The following is a 23,296-nucleotide window of genomic DNA, read 5'->3' on the forward strand; positions in this document are numbered from 1 at the left end:
CAGAACGTGGAAGAAGCTTAAACATCCACCAACAGATGACTTGATAAAGAAGCTGTGGTACATATATACGATGGAATATTACTCAGCCATAAAAAAGAATGAAAGAATGCCACTTGCAGCAACATGAAAGAATCTAGAGAAAGACAGATATCGGAAACACTCATATCTGCAAAGAGTGCTTCAGCCTTAGACCACCTGTGAAGCCCAGTCCTCTGAAGACAATTGGAGGACTTCCGACACAGGAGTGGCTGACCTGGGTCACAAACAGAGAAAACACCAGGAGAGAAGCACAGTCTCTTTTTGCCCTGTGGTTCTCTCTCACCTTCGCAGTTCCAAATAAACCCTCTCATTTTGGGGTTCTGTAAATCCTGCTGATTTCAGAAAGAATTATCCTCCAAGAGTCTCAAATCTCCCCAATTCACACTCATCCCAATTCAGTAGCCCATTCAATTTTGCTCTTAGTGATAACAAGAAAAGCCCCGTTGATCTTAATCAGCGAGGAAACTTATCTTTCTGACCAATGTCTTAAGTACGAAGATAGTTATCCACATCATGAATCACCCATCTTAGCTGGCCATCCGGAGACTCTTGAGAGGGAGCCCGCCAAGGCTAACGGTAACACTGCCCTTCATCCCTGGAGAGCTCTGCTAGTGAAGCAATGGAGGCAGAGAGTAGGAGCAGGACAGAGCTTGCTCTCCCCACTCCGCAGGAGCCCGCCAGGTAGGCGCAAACTGTTGGTTGTTTCTGTTCCCAGTCACTTAATGACCTGGAGACAGTCACAGTGCTGGGGCGATGCCAGGTCGTGAACTTGGGCATGGCCCACTGGGCTTAATGAAAATACCGAGTATAAAGAAGTTATTTGCTATACTTTCCCAGTAGTTTTCTCTGGTTGATGGGAGAAGAAGGTTTTTATTTAGCGGTAAGTTGGGAACAGCTGAAGTTTTCTAACAAAAGAGACTCATATTCTAGGCTTGAAGTAGGGGCTTTGTACCCTCTTGCCTCTGTGTCTGATGTGTGTGAATCTCTGTGACTCTCAAGCTGCGGGGTCCTGCCCCACTGTCTAGAGGGAAATGTTCGCAGGGTGAAATCTGGTGGAGATGTGCATAGTTTGGTTTCCCTTTGGATACAGAAGATCAGCACGTACGGGGAGTGTGTTAGTCGCTCAGTCTGTCCAACTCTTTGCAACCCTGTGGACTGTAGCCCGCCAGGCTCCTCTGTCCATGGAATTCTCCAGGCAAGAATACTGGAGTGTGTTGCCATGCCCTCCTCCAGGGGATCTTTCTGACCCAAGGATCAAACCCAGGTCTCCTGCATTGCAGGCAGATTCTTTACCATCTGAGCCACCAGGGAACCCCCAACACATATTAAAACTTTCTTTTAAAGGTTTGAGGAGAAACTGAAGACAGAGCTTCAGAAATCAGTAACAGATTGAAAGTCAGTGTAAAATATTAAGTACACTCCAATGCTTGGGAAGACATAGTGCTGCCAGTGAGCCTCCTCTAAGGATGAAATAGGAACAGAGATCAACAGACCTTTCAAAGTCACTCCTTTATGTACATGAAGTTGACTATGTCATTGACAACCTCTTTTCAGATACATTTCTATGTTAAAAAGACTGAGTGTGTAGGTGAACGTGTTTGATAGTTTTTACTCTTACTCACCAGCATAGATTAATGAGAAAGAGCCTGGTAATAACTCTGGACTAAGAATAAGAAGGGCTTCCCTGCTTCCCTGGTGGCTCAGATGGTAAAACAGCCACTTGCAATCAAGAGACCCGGGTTTGATCTCTGGGTCGGGAAGATCACCTGGACAGGGGAATGACTACCCACTCCAGTATTCTTGCCTAGAGAATTCCATGGACAGAGGAGCCTGGTGGGCTACATTACAGTCCTTGGGGTTGCAAAGAATCGGACATGACTGAGTGATTAAGTACACACAGGCACAAGAATAAGAGGGCTTGGTATGGTTTCTGTTCCGTCTAACCGTGATCAGATAGTGGTCCTGGCCACTAACTTGGACCCTCTGAGCCTCTGAGTTTCCTGACTTTTACAGTGAAGATTTTAATTACAGAATTATTTTGAAAAATAAGCAAAACTCTCCTTTCTGTCCATTGAGATCTTTGCATGGAGACTTATAGAGTTTTCTCACAGCTGCATTTCTGTGTAAACTTCACAGTGCATCTGAAATTGAACTTGCAGAAATATCTCTCCAGGAAAGCGTTTTACTGGAAAGGCCCGTCCCAACTGCACCACGCCAAACGTGGCTGACTGTTTTGAAGAGAGAGCTGGAATTCCTGGGGGTGAGTGAGCCTCCTCCAACCTCAACTGGAGTAAAGACTGGCTCTAGGAAAGAGTATTAGGTGGCATCAACATAGCTTCCCTACTCAGACTCACAGAGGGAAAAACCTAGAAGAAAATTGTTGACACTCGCCACACACTGTTAGGCAGAGTCCTAACAGTGGCTCAGTTGGCAAAGAATCTGCCTGCAGTGCAGGAGACCCAGGTTCAATCCCTGGATTGGGAAGATTCCCTGGAGAGGGAAATGGCAACCCACTCCAGTATTCTTACCTGGGAAATCTCACCAGAAGATCCTGGTGGACTGCAGTCCGTGGGGTTCCCAGGGTCCGACACGACTTAGCAACTGATCCACCACCTCCAGGCACCCTGTTGGGTAGAAAGAAGCATTTCTTCATGAAGACTAGGGTTGGACTAGCAAGTAGGGTCTGCCAACTCTGTTCAGTTGCCAGTGGATCAATATCACCCTGTGAATGATTTATAATTTTGTCTTCTCATAGATAGAAAGAGCCATTATTAACGTCCACCATGAGTGTGTAAATAAAGGCACAGGAGATGGCTATGCTTGCATGAGGTCATGCCAGTATAGATTCTTAGAGTGGCCAGATGATACTGGAAAATACTGCATTTGATCCTTTTGAGGCCTGCCTAAGACAGCAAAGCAGTTTCTCACGCTTGGCCTCGATTATAAGGAAATTGATGTGATCTTAGAAAAATACCTTCTGATTCACAAAATCTATGCATTTTTCTACAGGTAACACAAATTCTGATTGGTTTGATATACCTTTATTTTGGAATAATTGTGAGCGCCAAGATCAATGATTCAGAGTTTACTGAAAAGTTTTTTTCATCATTTAAAGCTGGCTACCCATTCTGGGGAGCCCTATTTGTGAGTATATGTCTACACTTGTCTGAAATAATACTGCACATGGCTTTTCTTTTATCCAGATCAGATCTAGCAATTGTTTATTCTCGTGTTGAGAATATATGAGTGTATGCTAATATGTATATGGATATATATATATAATATAGATGCATACTCACAGTTTACAAGGCACTTTGGGTTAAACTAGCTAATACATGTTTATGTATCTCTCAAGAGGCATTTAGCTAGTAAGAATCGAACCTAAACTTTCAGAATCCAACTTGAAAAAAATTTGTGTAACACCATTCATCAGTAAAGCTATTTTAGCGAAGGTAGTGGAGAAGGCAATGGAACCCCACTCCAGTACTCTTGCCTGGAAAATCCCATGGACGGAGGAGCCTGGTGGGCTGCAATCCATGCTAAGGGTCGGACACGACTGAGCGACTTCACTTTCACGTTTCACTTTCATGCACTGGAGAAGGAAATGGCAACCCACTCCAGTGTTCTTGCCTGGAGAATCCCAGGGACAGGGGAGCCTGGTGGGCTGCCGTCTATGGGGTCACACAGAGTCGGACAGGACTGAAGCGACTTAGCAGTAGCAGCAGCAAAAGTAGCGGGGAGAGATTGTTGAAATGAGGAGAGCAAGGCTGACATCTGATGAACTTCGACTGTGCCCTAGAAACTCTGTTAGGCACTTTCTCACTGTATCTCTTTCAGTCAGTGTACTAGTTAGAAACCAGATGGCTGAATGAGCTTACAAAAATACATAGTTTTTATTGATGTATAACTGATGTATAATAAACAGCACCTATTTAAGGCGTATAATTTGATAAATTTTGACATGACACGTGAGAACATTTCCACATTAATATAATGAAGATACTCATCACGGCCAAAAATCTCCTGTTCCCCTTGGTCACCCCTCCCTCAGCCCTGTCCTCCTATCCTCAAGCAGTCGCTTGTTTTCTGTCACAGCAGACCAGTTTGCATTCTCTGGAGTTTTACGTAAGTGAATGATAACGCCATCTTCTCTCTAACGCCTGGCTTCTCGCACTCAGCATGCTTGTTTCTGATTAATCCGTGTTGTTTTTTGCATCAACATTTTTATTCACGAGGATATATTTTAACCCTAAAAATACTGCATTGGCTTGGCCCTCTGCTAAATATGCAGGTCTCAGGTCACTTGTTCAAAACTCTCCTTAAACTTTTGCTGTATTTAATTTGAAACTTCCTTACTGTCTTTTCATTCCGATCATTTAGTTCATTAGGTGTCCCTCAACTCACCACACAATCTGAATCTATGAAATGTTCTGAATGTGTGCTCCTGGTTGATAACTTCACTAAATCCTTCACCATGTGTATTTTCATAATGGCTGTATGTCTACAAGATAGATGGCAGACTCCGGAGACGGACACGTGTTTCTCACCCAGAGGAACTGACACTGTAATGCACAAGATGCTCGTACGAGCGAATGATCACAATAGAATGCGAGTTGTGTTACAGCAGAGTCACACCCCAGGGGCTGCTGGACTTCACAGCACTTAGTGGGGACCCATGGACTCTCAGAGTTAGCATTACCTGGCAGCCTGGTACAAACGAAGAATCTCAGGCCACATCTAGGACTTACTGGGTAGCAATTTGCATTTTAACAAGATAATTCACATGGACATTTAATTTTGAGATGCTTTCTATAGGAAATTAGAAAAATAAAATGATAAAACTAAAAAATAAAATGGATTAAAGGACATCGGTATAGAATGCCCACAACTTTACCTTCTGTTTGGAAGGTGAGGATGAAAGGGACACAGAGAAGAACAGAGACCCACTGTGCTTTTTACCCCCCTTCCTTTTGAACAGTTTGCTATTTCTGGTATTTCGTCAATCATGTCTGAAAAGAAACCTTCAGCATATCTGGTGAGTTGCATTCTGTCTTTATCCTTGAGAAGGTAAGAAAAATTTAATATTAAGAGTCTTGAAGGAGTCACGCTGTTATCTCTTATGAGTGAATGTGGATATGTGATTTTCTTCCAATCTACTTTTGTCTTGGATATAGTCACTAAACATGTAATCATTAAAATACCAATTGTACCACTTAAAAACAATGAATTACTTTGACACTTGTTGAAAAAATACCCTCACACCAGCTATGTCCTCACACTATAGTCCTGTGATCCAACAAATGATTCATTTCCAAGAGTATAGTTTGTCTAGTCAAAGCTAAGGTTTTCCCAGTAATCATGTACAGATGTTAGAGTTGGATCATAAAGAAGGCTGAGCTCTGAAGAATTGATGCTTTTGAACTGTGGTGTTGGAGAAGACTCTTGAGAGTCCGCTGGATAGGTCAGAGACCAAACCAGTCCATTCTAAAGGAAATCAACCCTGAATAATTCATTGGAAGGACTGATGCTGAAGCTCTGGCCACCCGATGTGAAGAGCCCACTCATTAGACAAGACCCTAGTGCTGGGAAAGATTGAAGGCAGGAGGAAAGGGGACAACAGAGGACAAGATGGTCAGACTCAGTGGACATGAATCTGAGCACACTCTGGGAGATAGTGAGAGAGCGGAGCCTGGTGGGCTACAGTCCATGGGGTCGCAAAGAGTTGGACACGACTGAGTGACCTCACTTTTTTCCCTTTGCATAAGTGTGGAGTTTGTTGGATGTATCCAGCCCTGAAAGGCAGGTAGGTTTACTGAACACTGTGGCAGATGCGGGACCCAGTCTAAATGTTCCCCTTTGTCGTCAGATTCGCGGATGCCTGGGAGCAAATGCGGTTAGCGGTGTGGCTGCGGGAACAGGCGTTGGCATCCTCATCAGTAACCTGAAGCAGAGTGCCACTTACGTCTACAGCTGCGAGGAGGTCTTTGTGAACGACTACTGCTCTCTGGCCTGCTTCTCCACCGTGTGTATTTCTCATGGGAAGGCTGAGACCCTGGTCCTGATCTAAGTGGGACGCCTTCTTTCCCTTTCCATGAACACCACCCTTTCCTGCCACGGCATCACGTAATGCAGTGTTCTGGAGGCTCGTGCCCAGGGTCGTGCCAGCCTCTTTCCCCCACCTTGACCTGAGTCCTGCAAGGGTGGTGCCGGGGGCTTTGAGTAACCACCTCCTGGTTTTCGCACGTGTCATTCTATAGGAACTGGCCATGTGCTGAGTGGGCATGGGTGATGAAAACAGGGGCTGCTGTAAGGGAATGCGCTTTCCCACCCCTTGACTCCATTGTCCTTTGGTTGTTGTTGGCTGTTGCTCAACAGGAAGTTGTGGCGATGATCCTGTTTCTCACCATCCTGGGCTTTGGCAGCGCTGTGTCACTCATAGCTTATGGAATTGGTGAAATACTTGAAGGAAATCAGGTAGGCGGAGGCCTGATATTAAACCCTAAATGATAAAGAACTTGAGCTTTGTTGCTTAAAAGTATGGCCTGGCTTTCCTGCAGCATTGCTTCCAGTTTCAATATTCCATTTTCCAAGTTTCAGTGTTTTGGTTTCCAAATCTCATGTTTTGAATGAATTAATTTATTTTAACCTCACTCATTATTAGAGAAAAGCAAATCAAAACCACAGTGAGGTATCATCTCCCACCAATCAGAATGGCCATCATCAAAAAGTCAACAAACAATACATGCTGGAGAGGGTGTGAAGAAATGGGAACCAAATCTCATGTTTTGAATCAAATTTTCCACTCACAAACCTCATAGTATTAATATAATTCCTTTGGTTGAAGTTTAGGAAAGTAAGATCTTCATCATTTTAGGAAATGTAGATGCTTCAAAGTATTAAGCATATGTTGAGCATAACAGACAAATATACAGGTAGCACATGTTAGAAACACTTAAATATCTGGGCTTTTAAAAATTTGTTCCTGCTCTCTTTCTTGGATTTCACCTTCCCACTTGCTCTGAAGCCTGTATTTTGTTTCCTCTCTGAGTCATGACTACCAACTGAGCTTCCACTTGTCTTACCCAATTTTATACCTGTGACGTATGAAAGAGAGTTAGAAATACCTGATGCATACACATTTACTCAGATCTTCCAGGTAAAACATACTCCCTCCATCTTTCCACTTGCCTGAAGCATTCAAGTCTGCCTGCCTTTTCTGATCCCTTTCCTTCAGAGATAAGTAAGATAAGAGATGTACCAAATTTCAGGTACAGAATCATCTCAACAACTTCTCATTGACAATTTCTTTGGAACCCACTTGGCCAGCCAACCTGGTTTGTTGGAGATGGAAGTATTGTTGCTGTTGTTGTTCAGTCACTCAGTCACGTCCGACTCTTTGCGACCCCTTGGACTGCAGCACGCCAGGGTTCCCTGTCCTTCACCATCTCCTGGAGCTTACTCAGACTTGTGTCCATTGAGTCAGTGATGCCATCCAACCATCTCATCCTCTGTCACCACCTTCTCCTCCTGCCTTCAGTCTTTCTCAGCATCACGGTCTTTCCAATGAGTTGGCTCTTCACATCAGGTGGCTACAATATCACAGTGTAATGGCAGGCTGTGAAGAAAGCTGAGCGCCGATGAATTGATGCTTTTGAACTGTGGTGTTGGAGAAGACTCTTGAGAGTCCCTTGGAGTGCAAGGAGGTCCAACCAGTCCATTCTGAAGGAGATCAGCCCTGGGATTTCTTTGGAAGGAATGATGCTAAAGCTGAAACTCCAGTACTTTGGCCACCTCATGTGAAGAGTTGACTCATTGGAAAAACTCTGATGCTGGGAGGGATTGGGGGCAAGGGGAGAAGAGGACGACAGAGGATGAGATGGCTGGATGGCATCACTGACTCGATGGCCGTGAGTCTGGTGAACTCCGGGAGTTAGTGATGGACAGGGAGGCCTGGCGTGCTGTGATTCATGGGGTCGCGAAGAGTCAGACACCACTGAGCGACTGAATTGAACTGAACTGAATGGTAGGCTGTGAGATACAAAAAAAGATGAGATATGACTCTTAAGCAAATATTCTAATGGCAGAAAATTCTTGGTGATTGATAATGTTTTTTCCCCCTCACCTCATCAGATTCCAGAAGATCGTCTTTATGAAGAAGTAAATATATATGCACCAATTTACAGCGAGTTGGAAGAAAGAGAGGAGCCAACTTCTCCTGCTGATTCGTAAGAATCATGTGTCCAGAACATTCTGATTCACAGCAAAAGGCTTAGAAAGCCATGGTCTCTGTGTAAGAGGCTATTGGCAAAATTTCAATTCTTTCTATGACTTGACAAGTTTATATTATGGTTTTTCTCCAGACGGCAATATTCTATTTTTGTTGTCTCTGTTCACTTAAATCCACCCCCTCCATTTGTAGATAAGATGGACTCCTGCATTTCTTGTTTTCTGTTACTATGTCAAACCCATCCCTTCTGGGACGTCCACCTGTAATAAGTAAGCATAACTGTGCAAACAGGGAAAACAAGAGGAAGACTGGCTGAGAGCTGAGTTAAGTTTAACAGTTTGATAATATTTGCCCTTAGCCTTTTTGAAAGCTGCAGATGTGTGTGATCTGTGACCCCTTTCCGACTGCAAGCACCTTGAGGGCAAAGTCCATTCAGCAAACTCATACTGAGAGCCAGCTAAGTGAAACTGCTGGCACTTGTCTCCTTCACGTTGTGTATTCCAGTATTTCACCCATGGTGGGTGCTCAGTGTGGGAGTATGGGGTGTAGGGGTGAAGGTTCAGAGAAGGTACATCACCAGGTCGAGTCAGGAGTAGCATAGGAAAGGAGAAATTTTGGAGATCATAAGACCAAATTGACATAAATCAAGAATAGAGTCAGAAAGACTCTGTTAGACAGACTATGCATAGAGATTCTTTAGGCATGTATTAAGCATTTTGGTGGATACATATCAAATTAGCAATAGCTATTTCCTCATTGGGTTTGGTCTTATATGAACAAAACAGCATGATTTGTGTTAGAAGCAATCCTTCTAACACAGAAGGATTGCTGATCTTATAAAGTGCCCTGGAATACCAGGCCTATTGCATTTTATAGAGTGAGCTGTGGCAAATCCTTTAACGTTTTACTTAATCAGGGTTTTTTCATCTGTGACATTAAGATATTAGGAATAATTTACCTGCCAGCTCTAAAAGTGTGTGTAGAAACACATGCAAACACAGGATAAATTAGTATATGTGCTGCCAAAGCAAGCGCCACAGTATAAATGAAAAGTGCTCTAAAAAAGAAATTATTGTGGAATCCATTCATATTAACTCATGAATATTCATTCACGCTCACACACAGCAATCTCCAAATCTTAGTCTCTAATGATATAACATTTAAGTCCATTTTATCTTGAAAGTCCCACTTCCTAATCCCACTTCAACTTTCTCTTGAATATGCATTCTGCTTGACCACCTCACGTCAGCATCCTGGGTTGAAATGTGCTTTCTTCCTTTCTGTTTTTGGTTGAGTTTCTCCTTTCCATAAAGCCTATCTTAAATCCCATTTGATTCTTTAAGTTTTTCTAGTTGATTGCTTCTCTCTCTAGATGATGTTTTTCTAATCAAACACAGACACACACACACACACACACACACCCTACAGTCTATATAATTTTCTGTAGGCAAATATTTTATGTCCCCTCAATGATAATATATTTTTTCAGAGACACAGTATCTCATAAAAATCTATATTTTGCCTGAATCAGCAGCACATTCACTGGTACAGTGTTGCTCAAAATTGTTTGCAGACTGATGAATAAACAGTAGGGAGTTTTATTAAGTTACTCACTGTATCTGGTGAGATGTAAACCGTAAAGGGAAAATCACTTAATGAAGAATATGAAATGGAAGAAGAATCAATTAAGACCTGAGCTAAAATGAAGTCAATGGAAATGAAGAGAAATGACAGTTTCTAAAAAATGGAGAAAGAGTTATCGGTCTTCCCACTACTGAGCTGAATTAAAGAATGAAACCAGAGAGGCAACCGGTTGCTTAACATGTTATGCATTTGAATCTAAGATCAAGGAACATCAGGTAATGTTGAAAGACAGAGGAAGTGAGAAATACAAACGGACACGTGAGGAGTACAGACAGAGCCAGATTAAGCTCAGCTTTAGACTGTCCTTTTTAGGAGATTGAAGGGAAACGCAGTTTCAGATTGCCTGGTAGTGTTCAGGGCAGAGTGCTGGTAAGGATGGATTTTGGTGACAGAGGTTTAGTGTTATTGTAAGAGAGATCAGTATTAAATGAAGAAAATTAACACTCTAAGAGAATTATATTGAGATAAAAGTAAAGCCCAGTTAGCCTTTACATGCCTGTAACCAGTGGCGACATGCACATCATGGGGTGGCGAGGAAATACCCAGGGCAGAAAACAAGAGAATTAGGCAGGAAAATGCACCGTGAAGCTGCAGCCAACAGGTAGCCCAGAGTAGACAGAGGTTAGACAAAGAATAAGTAATCCCAGAGACAGTATCTGCTGACCTGAGGAAGAGACAAATCAATAGGGATAGACCCACATAAGATGTAGAGATGGGACAGAGAAAACAGCAAAAGTGAATGAATGCGAAGGTGCAGAGAAACTCAAAACAGGGCTATCTATGGTGATGCATGAGATAGCAGAACACTTGCAGAAATATTTAGAGAGACGATGGGGGCATGTGTGATGCAAGAAGGAGAGACGAGATTGTGAACAGAAGATGGTAAAGAAAACTAAGCTCTCCAAATGAGTTTGTTTCTTTTGACATTTTTATAGAGAAGGTAAAAATAGTTCACACTTTTAGCCTAAATCTTGATAGAAGAGTCCTGGGGAGAGACTGAAGGAATCAGCTGGGGTTATTATTCACAAATTAATTAACGAAATAATTAAGTACATTTTATTTATTTGGACTGCCAAAATTAAAAATTGATAAGTAGGTGTTAATTTCTCCAGGCTATGAAAGACACCACATAACCATGCAACCAATGATGACGTCAGTTTTTATGCTTATCTGACCTTAGGAGCCTAGATTTCCTATTTTCATTTTTTCTGAAATTAAAATTTTGTTTCCCCAAACTTGACAACAGCTTAAAAATATACTCTTTTACTGCATAGCTTGCCAAACCGATTCACCATTCTTAATCATTCATAGATATAATCACACACTTTCAAGGAAAATATGTTCACTTCCAAACCTGGCCCACCAGGACCTCCAGCAGTGACTCTGGTCTACCTTTTTATTGTATAATATTTGACTCTGCTCTTCCCTCCACTCAGTTAATATTTTAACTGCATACTGACTGTGTATCTCTATATACATCACACATTTTTTTTGTCTTAAGATCATTCTGATAGTTGTTCTTTATCTTCCTGCCTTTTATCATGTGCCTGCTGTAGGCATCCACTGAGAATGCAACTGGAATGCTCTTCACATATTTAGTGTCTCAATTTATCTTTTTTAAAACATCAACTTAAAGGTTATTTTCTCTATTGGGATTGCCTAATGTTCATGTATTCATCCAGCCTGCTTCATAATCACTTGCCCCCATGATGCAATGTATTATCAGTGTATTTTTTATCTCCTTGATATATCCTTAATCACTAGTATTTGTTCAATAAATCAGAATCATTTATTTCTTATCTGTGTGTGTGTATCTGTGTATATATATGTGTGTGTGTGTGTGTGTGTGTGTGTGTACATTGGGGAGGAGATTGATCAGGGATAATTGGGAATCAAAATATCAATTCAGTGATGCTAAGGACCAAGAACAGTTCCCGGGTCTGCATTTTAAATAATGCTTTATCAAATGGGATAATCTGTAAACAACCCCACAGACAGAAAATGGACTAAAACAACAATCACTGGCCTTCTTGCCAATAAATGGTGGGATCAAGTTGAAAGGAACCTGAGCTGTGAGTTGCATTTTACAAGTTAGTCCTGACTCCTATTTGTTTTGCTATGGGTCAGTATTTTCCCTTTGAGAACCTCAGTTTTTCCACCTGGCAATGAGCACTTTGGACCAAAAAGCCCCAGCTGAACTTCCTGCTTCCATATTCCCTGCTTTTAGACAGTTTGGATGGCTGGTGATCATAATTACTAAGCTTGTGACTGGGACAGCAGCCGCAGTCAGAGCTATTTAATGCTGTTTGATGTATGGTGCAGCAAGACATCTGGGACAGCAACATTCATTCTAAACTCCTGGGACAAAAGCTAATCAAAGTTCCCTCTTTAAAAATTATCTTAGAAAAACTCCCCAGGACTTCCCAGGTGGTCCAGAGGTTAAAATACCCGGCTCCCAATGCAGGGATCGGGTTCAGTCCCTGCTAAGAGAGCTAGATCCCACAGGCTGGAACCAAAGATCCTGCATGTGTGCTGAGACCCAGCGCAGCCAAATAATAGATAAATATTCAAAGTTTTTTTCACAGATAATTCTCATTCTATGAGGTACAGCTCTACTTATGAAACACTGATAAAACAGAGTACCGTTGCATACTTTCAGCTTGGTTTAGACCACTGAAGTAAATTTATACATACGAGAGTGTGAGAGGCTGTTGGTATTCACCACCCGTGCGACATGAATGCATCCCTCCACTGGAAAAACCTCTGCTCACTCCACAAACCGTCAAGAGGGCTCAGCTTACATCTCCCAAACAACTTCTGTCTGGGAATCCCTGTGTAGTGTTATGCTGAACAACACGGAGGAGCAGAGACTGTTTAGAATGTGAACGCTGCATGAAATATGCTGGCTTAGGCTGTGCTAAGTCACCTCTCTGTGACCCTTACGGACTGTAGCCCACCAGGCTCCTCTAGCCATGGGATTCTCCAGGCAAGAATACTGGAGTGGGTTGCCATGCCCTCCTCCAGGGGATCTTCCCGACCCAGGGACTGAACCCACATCTTTTACATCTCTTGCATTGGCAGGCGGGTTCTTGGCTGTTAGTGCCAACTGGGAAGCCCTGCATGAATATACCCAGAAGCAAATTGTAGAAGCTACACTAGATGAATACTCAGTGGCTCAGTCTTGTCCGACTCTTTGCAATCCTTTTGGACTCTAGCCTGCCAGGCTAGTCTATGGGATTTCCCAGGCAAGAATACTAGAGTGGGTTTCCATTTCCTTCTCCAGGGTATCTTTCTGACCAAGGGATTGAACCCAGGTCTCCTGCAGTGCAGGCAGATTCCTTACCACGGACCCACCAAGGAAGCCCATAGAATATTTCTAGGCAAACTGAAAAGCAAGAAATATATGTTATGATATTGTTTTAGTCCTAAAAAGGCAATGTAGTGGATGGAAAAAGGCTATAGGGAAATACTATCAGATTTGCTGCTGCTGCTGCTAAGTCGCTTCAGTTGTGTCTGATTTTGTGCAACCCCATAGACGGCAGCCCACCAGGCCCCGCCGTCCCTGGGATTCTCCAGGTAAGAACACTGGAGTGGGTTGCCATTTCCTTCTCCAATGCATGCAAGTGAAAAGTGAAAGTGAAGTCACTCAGTCGTGTCCGACTCTTAGCAATCCCATGGACTGCAGCCTACCAGGCTTCTCTGTCCATGGGATTTTCCAGGCAAGAGTACTGGAGTGGGTTGCCATTGCCTTCTCCAACTATCAGATTTGAGAAACCACCAAAAACGTCTCTTCTCTTCAGCAGTGAGAAATGTTTTAAAATGTATTATCAAAAAAGTAAAAATAAAATGTATTATCAGCCTGTTAGGAATGAACAGGAAAACACAGTGCAAAATCCCCCATCTGTAACAAGCACAAGGAACAGAGAGATAAACATGGGCATTTCTTGACTCTAACACTCAGCTGTGCCAAAAGGTGCCCAGACAGACAAGCTCACTTCCTGTTCTCATTTACTGGGGGCCCCAGATAACACTGCTTTCTGTAGGACTGCCCTGTGCTTCTGCAAGGTCTTGGTCACGGGCATAGATTTAATCTAGCAATTAGTGTATGTCAGAAAGTTGTTTTTTAGAGGGTATAGTAGTTTTCAATTTTTTTTTTTCAAAAGACAAGCTCCAGTCACATCCTTTGCCATTTGTAAATGCATTGGTATTTTATCTAACAGGATTCTAAGAGTATGGCAATAGACCAGACTAAGGGCTGATTTCCTGTTGGGCTCAAGACATTTTGCTAGGACACAGAACAGAAGATACGAATAAGCTATGAATCCTGCCTTTCAGGAGGTCATATTCAAATATATATAGAGAAAGTTTCACTTGGCAAACTGAAGACGCTATTAGAACACAGGGGAAGAGTACCTCTAGCATGGGAAGCATCATGGGAAATCAACAATTAAATTAAAAGGTTGAACTGGAATTCTGAATTCTATAGGAGAGTAAGAAAGAGTAAAGCTAAAATTAATTGAAGTTCTGTTATGTCTTGACTTCTGCTAGAAGCATAACTTGCGTTACTTCATTGTAAGCCAAACTTCTGAGATAAGCAATTAGCTGGCTTTTAAAGCTGCAAGGTTCTTTACACAACCAGGATAAAAACACGTGGCCCAGGTTTGCTTAGGCAGTAGATCACAGAAGTAGGTTTTAGATCCGGGCCAGTCTGTCTTTAGTATCCATCTCTCTTAGTTGGGGGAGGTGTGTAATAAATGAGCCCTGTCCTCCCAGTGACTGGGCATTTGCTCCTGTTGGCGTGACATCAGCATAACCGCGGCATAAGACAGTCCTCCCTGAGTCCCCCGTTTAGCAAGAAATGCTGAATCCATCCCTGAACAAAAGCACATCTGTGCGAGTTGTGGGATTCAGCGCCACACACGAAGCGACCCAGGAGGGGTCTCAGCCCCCACCCGCCACGCACCAGATACTGGGAAGACAGAGCCTTGGTGCGGCGTGGAGCCGGCAGGCGCCTGCTGCCTTCCGCAGCCCCTCTCAGCCCCAGCGGGGGAACACCAAGAGGGTGCTGCCTGGAGAAGACACCCATGGGTGGAAGGGACTTGGCAGAAATCCAGCCTTCCCAAGCAGAGAGTCCGGCTTGCCATCAGAGAATAAAAAAATGAATTGGCTGCATTCGCGGCCCCTCCCCGAAAGTGGCAAAGCTTGGGGACGACGTCGTCAGTGATGACGTCTCCGCTCGGGAAACAGGGGGCGCAGTGAGCGAGCTCCCAGCTACCGCAGCTCCACGCCGCTGGAGGAAACCTGTTTCTCCCCTGCGGCTCCCTGAGTGTGAAGGCAGGGCCTCCCTGGTTGGGAGAAGGAGGCGATCAGGAAAGAGATAAGAATGTCACAGGGCGTTAAAGGGACGTGGTTCAGGCAGGTTGCTTCTAGGACTCCAGCAGGAAGCCCCCGGGGAGACCCTCCCCTGAGGTTCCCCACCTGGCCTCTGGGTACCCCCACGGCCCTCGGTGCTACCTTCCCCAATTCTGGGGCTCCTTCTTTGAGCACACTCCTGTGTGTGTGAAGACAGCCCCAGCAACCTCCTCAGAAAAAGGCCAGGGTCTGTGGGCAAGGGGCAAGCCACAAGCCTGAACGCAGTGCCACCATCTGAGAAAACCCACGAGAGGTGTTCTAGCCAGTTAGGAACCACAGTAGAAGCACAAGCTTACGAATTCAGCCGCAAAGTGAGAAGTGTGGAGTAGCTGTGTCCGTACAAGATTGGAGAGAAAACCAGACATAAGCAGAACCAACAAAAAATAGCTCCCTCTGGAGGACAAGTAGAGATCTGAGGAGGTTCCTCTGGTGGCTCAGATGGTACAGAATCTGTCAACAAGCCAGGAGACCTGGGTTTGGTCCCCGGGTCAGGAAGATCCCCCTGGAGAAGGGAATGGCTACCCACTCCAGTATTCTTGCCTGGAGAATCCCATGGGCAGAGGAGCCTGGCGGCTACAGTCCATGGGTCACAAAGAGCCTGGCACAGCTGAGTGACTGACACTTTTACACTGCAGATTCAAATGTAAAAACAGCAACGCAAGCAGCAAGAATTGAGGAAACACGTTACCATCAGAAGATAACAAGAATTCTCTAGTAGCTGGATTCAAAGGCATGAGATTTTGTGATTTAGCTGATAAAGAATTCAAGATAGCTGTTTTGAGGAAATTCAGGGAGCTATGCAAAAATATTTTAAAAATTTAATGAAACCAGGAAACAATTTGTGAACAAAGAGATATTGAATGAAGAGATAGAAATCATAACAAAGATCCTAACAAAAGCTCTGGAGCTGAAGATTGCTTTTTCTTCCAGTTTCATTGAGTTGTAATTGACATACACCATTGTATAAGTTTAAGGTGTACAGCATAATTATTTGGCTTGAATTCATCATGAAATGATTATCATAAAAAGTTTGGTGAATATCCATCATCTCACGTAGATACAAAATTAAAGAGATAGAAAAAAAATTTTTCCTTGTGATGAGAAGTCTAGATTTGCTCTCTTAACAACTTTTGTATATGACACAGCAGTATTAATTATATTTATCATGATGTGTATTACATCTTTGGTACTTATTTATCTGATAACTGGAAGTTTATACCTTTTGACTACCTTAAAATCTTTTTTCTTTTTTTTTTTAATTTATTTTGGCTGTGCTGGGTCTTGGCTGCAGCTCCTGAGCTTCCCACAGTTGTGGCATGCAGGCTCAGTTGCGCCGTAGCATGCATGGTCTTAGTTCCCCAACTGGGAATCGAACCCATGTCCCCTGCGTTAGAGGGTGAATTCTTAACCACTGGACCAGCTGGGAAATCCCTTCTTCTTTCTACTGATTAATTAATGTACTCTTTCATCAGGAAGAAGGAAATTTAGACAGGACCAGGGTGCTAGGGTGGAAGCAGATATCGGTCACCAGAGATGACGCTGCAAAACTAAAACGAGGGGTTCAGTGTGTGTGGAAGTAAAACTATAAGCTATCGGTTCAGTACTGTCTTTCTCCCATGTTTTTGTGAAAGCATTCAGCTATGTTTGTGGATCTACAGTGCTATGACTAACGTCTGGCCCAACTTTGCGTCTTAGAGAGTGGAGTCAGCCACTAAACATAAACACTTTATTTGTGGTTGCTGTTAAATATTGGTCCTATATATTCCCAGTGGTGGTGGGATCATCCCATTTCCTGTGTAAGAGAAGGTGACCTCATAGATTACGACAGAAGGAAGATCTTCCGTCCAAAACAACATTATCTTTCTCGCCTGGCTTCTCTTTCCATCATAGTGTGGTGAGACACAGAATCTCTTGTAATCAGTATGTACTCTTGTTTACGCGCTTCTTTCACACAGCGAGCTTGTTCTGATGGTTGTCATGTTTTGTGTGAACAGAGTACTTTTTCGTTCTGCGGATGCACCACGTTTGCTTATCCATTTGGCTACTGAAGGGCATTTGGCCTGTCTCCAAGTTTGGGCTATGACATATTATGAACATTCACTTCAAATCTTTTTGGAAACACAAACTTTAATTTCTCTTAGGTAGACTTCCTTCTGGGCTTCCCCAGCAGCTCAGGGGTAAAGAATCACCTGCAAAGGAGGTGAGCGGGTTCAATCAGGAACAGCCTCTGGAGAAGGAAATGGCAACCCACTCCAACACTCTTGCCTGGGAAATCCCACTGACAGAGAGGACTGGCGGGCTGCAGTCCATGGGGGTCACAAAAGAGCTGGACATGACTTAGCAACTAAACAACAACAAATTTCCTTCCACTTAAAGTGAAAAGGCTGAGTTATAGGGAAGATGTTTGACATTTAAGAAACTGCCTAATGGTTTCCATAGTAACTGTCATTTTACAGTTCCTAATGGTTTCCATAGTAACTGTCATTTTACATCTCCACCAGTGGTGTAGGAAAGATCCCATTTCCCAACATCAGTGTCAGCACTTGGAATGGCCAGTCTTTTACATTTTACCATGCTGACAGATGTGAAGTATTACCTCATTGTGATTTTAACTTGTATTTATAACGAATGCTTTTGAACTTCTTTGCACGTCACCATTTGGTGATGTCTCCGTTCCAATCTTTTGACTTCTTTTAAAATGAATTGTTTTCTGATTACGGAGCTTTGAGAGGTCTTTATGTATTCTGCATACAAGTCCTTTATTGTAAATCAGATTTGAAACTCCAATCTTTGAATCTTTTTATTCTAGAGCAACATCTTACAAAGAACAGACACTTTAAAATTAAATTGCATTTTTAAAAGTGAATCATGCTTGAACTTCTCCAAATTCATCAGGAAGCGCAAGAAAGAGCTTCTTCTTTAGGGAGTAAGAAAACCTCTGCCAGTTTATAGCTACAGGGGAATCTGGGAACTCAAATTTCTCAGACATATTCATGAACATATCCCCATTTCAAGTCCCAGTATTCCATTGTTTTCTTTTTTTTTTTTTTATTATTCTGATCCTTGACAGTAAAGTAAGAGACTTATTAGAGATGTGTATCTGATATCCTCTATACTTGTATTATCTTTAAAATTTAAAATTTGAGCTTGATACTAAATTCTTCTCTAGTCTCCTGGAATGTGAGACCATTTTCCTCCCATGAGCTCAAATCATCTTTATCTTATTGATGACTGTCTGCCTTTTCCAACCCCTCCTCCACCACACCCCAGACAGATAACCCCCTCTTAGAATAACTGATGTACATTTGGTAAGCAACACTGGGAATTAAGGAGAGAAAGGGAAGGAGATGACAAGATTCATGAACATATAAATTTCAGGGTTAGAATCACACTCCACAGATGACTTGGGATTTTTCGCCTATTATACTCTGGAGAGTCTCTTGGACTGCAAGGAGATCAAGTCATAAAGGAACTCAGTCCTGAATATTCATTGGAAGGACTGATGCTGCAGATGAAGCTCCAACATTTTGGCTACCTGATACAAAGGGCCAACTCATTAGAAAAGACCCTGATGCTTTGAAATATTGAAGGCAAAAGGAGAAGATGGCAGCAGAGGATGAGATTGTTGGATGGCATCGACTCAATGGACATGAGTTTGAGCAAACTGGGGGACAGTAGAGGACAAGGAAGCCTGGCCTGCTACAGTCCGTGGGGTTGCAAAGAGCTGAACACAACTTAGCGACTGAACCACATTCTCCATACAAAAATTTTGTATAAGATTGATGCTATTTTCTTTAAAATTTTTATATAAATATATCAGTATAAGTCACAATTACTTGTCTCCATGTGACCGAGGCCTTGATATGAACAGCCCTAAATGTAGTACTTCAGAAAACTGCTTGGGAGCCCAATCAAGATCCAAAAGCAAGTTCCTGCTGTTAATTTGTCCTTAGCTTCGGAATGGAGATGGATGGCTATCTTAAGAAAGTACTGGTTGGTTCGTGACAGTTTCTTCACTGTTGCCCTCTGGTAGGCTGGTTCGGATGACTCACAGGAAATAATGACCACACAGACCTGAAGATAATTGTCATGTTACTCTTCTGATATGACCAGACTTTTCAGTGGGAATGGTTTAGAGAATGATGGCCAAGAGGAGCCATGTGGTGCCATTCTGGAATGACGCAAAGAGAACTCATGCTGTTTCCAGCTTCTGGGAAGAGCTCTGCGTCGGGCTCAGTGACTGATATGCAGGAAGAGCATCTAGCATGGGCTGAGGTGGGAATGAACTGGGATGAGTAAGGATTCTTGTGATTGGGCTTCCAAAGGACAGATTCTAGTCTCTGTGGAAGGTGAATATTCAGGCTATAGAGCGGTGCCCTTCTCAAAATCTATCTCGAAAGGAAAACACTGACTTCCAGCATACGTGGAATAGCGAAGTCCCATGGCGCTGGTGGGAACACAGGGAAGGGGAAAGAGTAAAGGCTGCTAACTCAATAGTCTATTTTCAAGGGTAATGTAACCCAATTAAAGTGGCTGAGAAGGCCAGGTGGCTCAGTGGTAAAGCATCCACCTGTCAAAGCAGGGGATGGGGGTTCCATCCCTGGGTCAGAAAGAGCCCTTGGAGGAGGAAATGGCAACACACTCCAGTATTCTTGCCTGGGAAACTCCATGGACAGAGGAGCCTGGCGGGCTGCAGTCCGTGGGGTCTCCAAAGTGCCCGACATGACTGAGTACACACGCATGACTGAAAGCATAACTCAGGCAACTGAACTCACCACCTCACCAAGCTGCTTCACGGCACCCGTTCTTTCCAAGGTCATTTTTCAAGTCTAAAATAAAGGAGTAGGAGCGTGAGTCTGTGCTTTGCAAAATACTTACATTTTACAGCACTGAAGATTGGGAAGGAACAAATGGGTGATTCTGCCTGGATTTTCTCCAGAGATATATCATGCAAGTAAGCCAAATGGACAAGGTGAGGCTTCCTGAAGGGGAGCCCCAGACACTGCGGGTGAATGAACCTGACCTCAAGCATGATATTTTGGGAGATAGCCATTTCCAGAGAGAAGAAGGGATATCCCTTCTGGTGCCTGAGGTGTGAGTAACCTGACCTCCATAAACCTCACAGGACCTAGAAATAAATGAAAAAATAAAATGAAAAATCAGAAATGCCATAATCTAAAGGAAAATGAATTTCTTTAGAGAGAGAAGAAGAAGAAAATTATCATGAAACCTCTTTGCTGCTGCTGCTGCTGAGTCGCTTCAGTCGTATCCGACTCTGTGCAACCCCATAGACGGCAGCCCACCAGGCTCCCCCGTCCCTGGGATTCTCCAGGCAAGAATACTGGAGTGGGTTGCCATTTCCTTCTCCAATGCAGAAGAGTGAAAAGTGAAAGTGAAGTTTCTCAGTCATGTCCCACTCTTCGTGACCCCATGGACTGCAGCCTACCAGGCTCCTCTGTCCATGGGGTTTTCCAGGCAAGAGTACTGGAGTGGGGTGCCATTGCCTTCTCCATAAAACCTTTTTAAACAGCCCTAAACTACAGGAACAGTGGTAGATTGCCAGGGTGCTTTCCTGGGAGCCCTTTAAAATAATCAGGAGATGGGAAACAGCTACGTGTAAAGATCACAGATTTGTCTTCCTTCAAACCCTCATGCCTCATACCCTGAGTGTCTTCTTTTTCTCTCCCCAGGTGGCTCGGATCGCCATCGGTCTCATGAAAACATGCCTGTTTGCGGCAGGTCTGTGTTTTATCATCCTCTGACACTTACATTCACTGGTGCTATCCCTTAGTCATGCTCCCAGGATATCCTGTGTGGGGACTCTTATTTTAAGTATGTTGGAATAGCTCCACTTTCTCAATGGTGGAATTTTTCAAGTCTTGCCTCCGGCTCTCTTTTTCAAACACCAGTCATTTCAATATGGTCAGGGCCTTTATAGCAATTTACTCCTTAGAGCAAAATATTTGGCCTAAATACTCTGGGCTGTCATGGTGTCTGGTCTAGGTGGAAGGACAGTTGCCGGCTCCTCGGGTTAAGTGAATTCTTCCATCTTCATTTCTTCACATGGAGCTCTGTCTGCTGCTGCTGTAAGAAAAATGACACCGAACCTGGTAAGTATTTCCCTGCGCCTGAAAGCAGAATTAGAAGTGCTCCATCTCAAGGCAAAAGAAGTCATTAAATTTTTTTTTTTAACTGGAGCATAGTTGATTTGCACTGCTGTGTTAGTTTCAGGCATACGGCACAGTGACTCAGCTACAGATATATTCACTCTCTTTTCAGGCTCTTTTCCCAGGTAGGTTATTGCAGAGTGTAGAGCAGTGTCCCCTGTGCTGCACGGTATGACCTCGCTGGTTATCTCTTCTGATGTAGTAGTGTGTTTACATTCATCCCAAGCCCCTAACTTACCCTCCCCACCGTATTTCCCCTTTGGCAACCGTAATTTTGCTTTTAAAACATCTGAGTCTGTTTATTTTGTGAATAAATTAGAAATTTTTAATTTAAAAATATTTAATTTTTAAAATTTAAATCTAATTAAAAAAATTAGATCCCACATGAGTGACATCATATGACGCTTGTCTTTGTCTGACTTACTTCACTAAGTGTGAGTCCTTTTTGATTCTCTGAATCATCTGGGCTCGAGGAGGTCACTGCAAATCCCTCCATCAGGAAGCTGAGGTTGGACCTCCTTTTCCTCTCCCTATGGCCTGAGACTCCAGCCCTGGTATTTTCTGTGAATATAAAATCCATTATTTTGCCAACACTCCTCTGTTCTCAGACCTTGGAAAGTTACTTGAGAATGAATCTTCAACCCCTTCAAAGTAAGTAAATGTGTTTTTGCTCTCAAAAGGGAGGAAAGACATGAGACAGAGAAATGTAATGAGCACTTGTCTTCCGGATCAAAAGCAGCGTGGGCGTGAGCATCATCAGAGTCATTCTAGCAGGCACAGGGACGCTCATCCCGACTACAGAGCTGACTACTGTGTCCACCCCGGGAACGAAGTGTCCCATTCTGGTAAGTGTTTCTGAACAGCTTTTCTTTTCCTGCTTACTTTTTCCCTAAATTTATATTTATATTATATACATGTATATTAGCCTGAGATGGTTGTCCCTCAATTGATCCTGCCCAGTGATCACAAAGACATCTGGGACTTCAATCTGCTGGGGAGAATGTTCATCCCCTTTCTGATGGACCTACTAGAATGGTTACCTTGTGTTCTAACAGTCTTCTCTGAACATGTTGATGTTAGGAAATGAGTCACTAGGATATTTCTTCAAAGACTACAGTTTCATGTTAAGATAGTCAGGCACTATTGTGGTGGTTAAATTAGCTCCTTGATCTTGGTGGGTGGGGGTTGAGGAGCAGGGAGTGGGAACACCAAGCCAGGATGGTTAGAGCTTCTTGTATATATGCATATAAGGAAAGGACGGTGATATAACTTTCATACACCTGCTTCTTTGCTCTTTGCTCAGTCACTCAGTTGTGTCCCACTCTTTGCAATCCCATGGACTGTAGCCTTCCAGGCCACTCTGTCCATGAAAAAAGGGAGGGAAAGAAAAATATTATGAGAGGTGGATACCTGCATCGGCCTTAGATACTGACTTCAATGTGACCCATTCTCCATTACAGAAATAGATAAGTTCTTTCTCATGCCAAACTAAAAAAGAAGAATTAAAAGAAAATCCTAGGATGGTTCAGAGGAATTCTACTCTGGAACAGACAAGAATACTGGAGTGGGTCGTCACCTCCTCCTCCAGGGTCTTTGCTCTTTCCTGCTACTGCTAAGTCGCTTCAGTCGTGTCCGACTCTGTGCGACCCCATAGACGGCAGCCCATCAGGCTCCCCCGCCCCTGGGATTCTCCAGGCAAGAATACTGGAGTGGGTTGCCATTTCCTTCTCCAGTGTGTGAAAGTGAAAAGTGAAAGGGAAGTCGCTTGTCGTGTCCGACTCTTAGCGACCCCATGGACTGCAGCCCA

The 23,296-nt window shown here is 43.4% G+C and overlaps 1 protein-coding gene and 1 long non-coding RNA gene across 2 annotated transcripts; one reads left to right on the top strand and one right to left on the bottom strand.

Annotated features, from left to right (window-relative positions):
- Positions 1–407: 407 nt before the first annotated feature.
- On the top strand, positions 408–11,709 carry MS4A2 (membrane spanning 4-domains A2). The gene is made up of 7 exons (XM_002693816.5): positions 408–720; positions 2,176–2,299; positions 3,049–3,183; positions 5,018–5,074; positions 5,906–6,061; positions 6,415–6,513; positions 8,170–11,709. Exons 1-7 carry the CDS (start codon positions 659–661, stop codon positions 8,266–8,268), a joined length of 732 nt encoding a protein of 243 aa, XP_002693862.2. The 5' UTR covers positions 408–658; the 3' UTR covers positions 8,269–11,709.
- A 6,395-nt stretch (positions 11,710–18,104) lies between these two features.
- On the bottom strand, positions 18,105–21,093 carry LOC112441667 (uncharacterized). Its single transcript, XR_009490738.1, has 2 exons — positions 20,098–21,093; positions 18,105–19,396 (listed from the first exon to the last, which is right to left on the bottom strand). It is a non-coding gene; the product is annotated as an uncharacterized lncRNA (long non-coding RNA).
- Positions 21,094–23,296: the final 2,203 nt, after the last annotated feature.

This window comes from Bos taurus, chromosome 15, assembly GCF_002263795.3.
Source record: "Bos taurus isolate L1 Dominette 01449 registration number 42190680 breed Hereford chromosome 15, ARS-UCD2.0, whole genome shotgun sequence".
NCBI lineage: Eukaryota > Metazoa > Chordata > Mammalia > Artiodactyla > Bovidae > Bos > Bos taurus.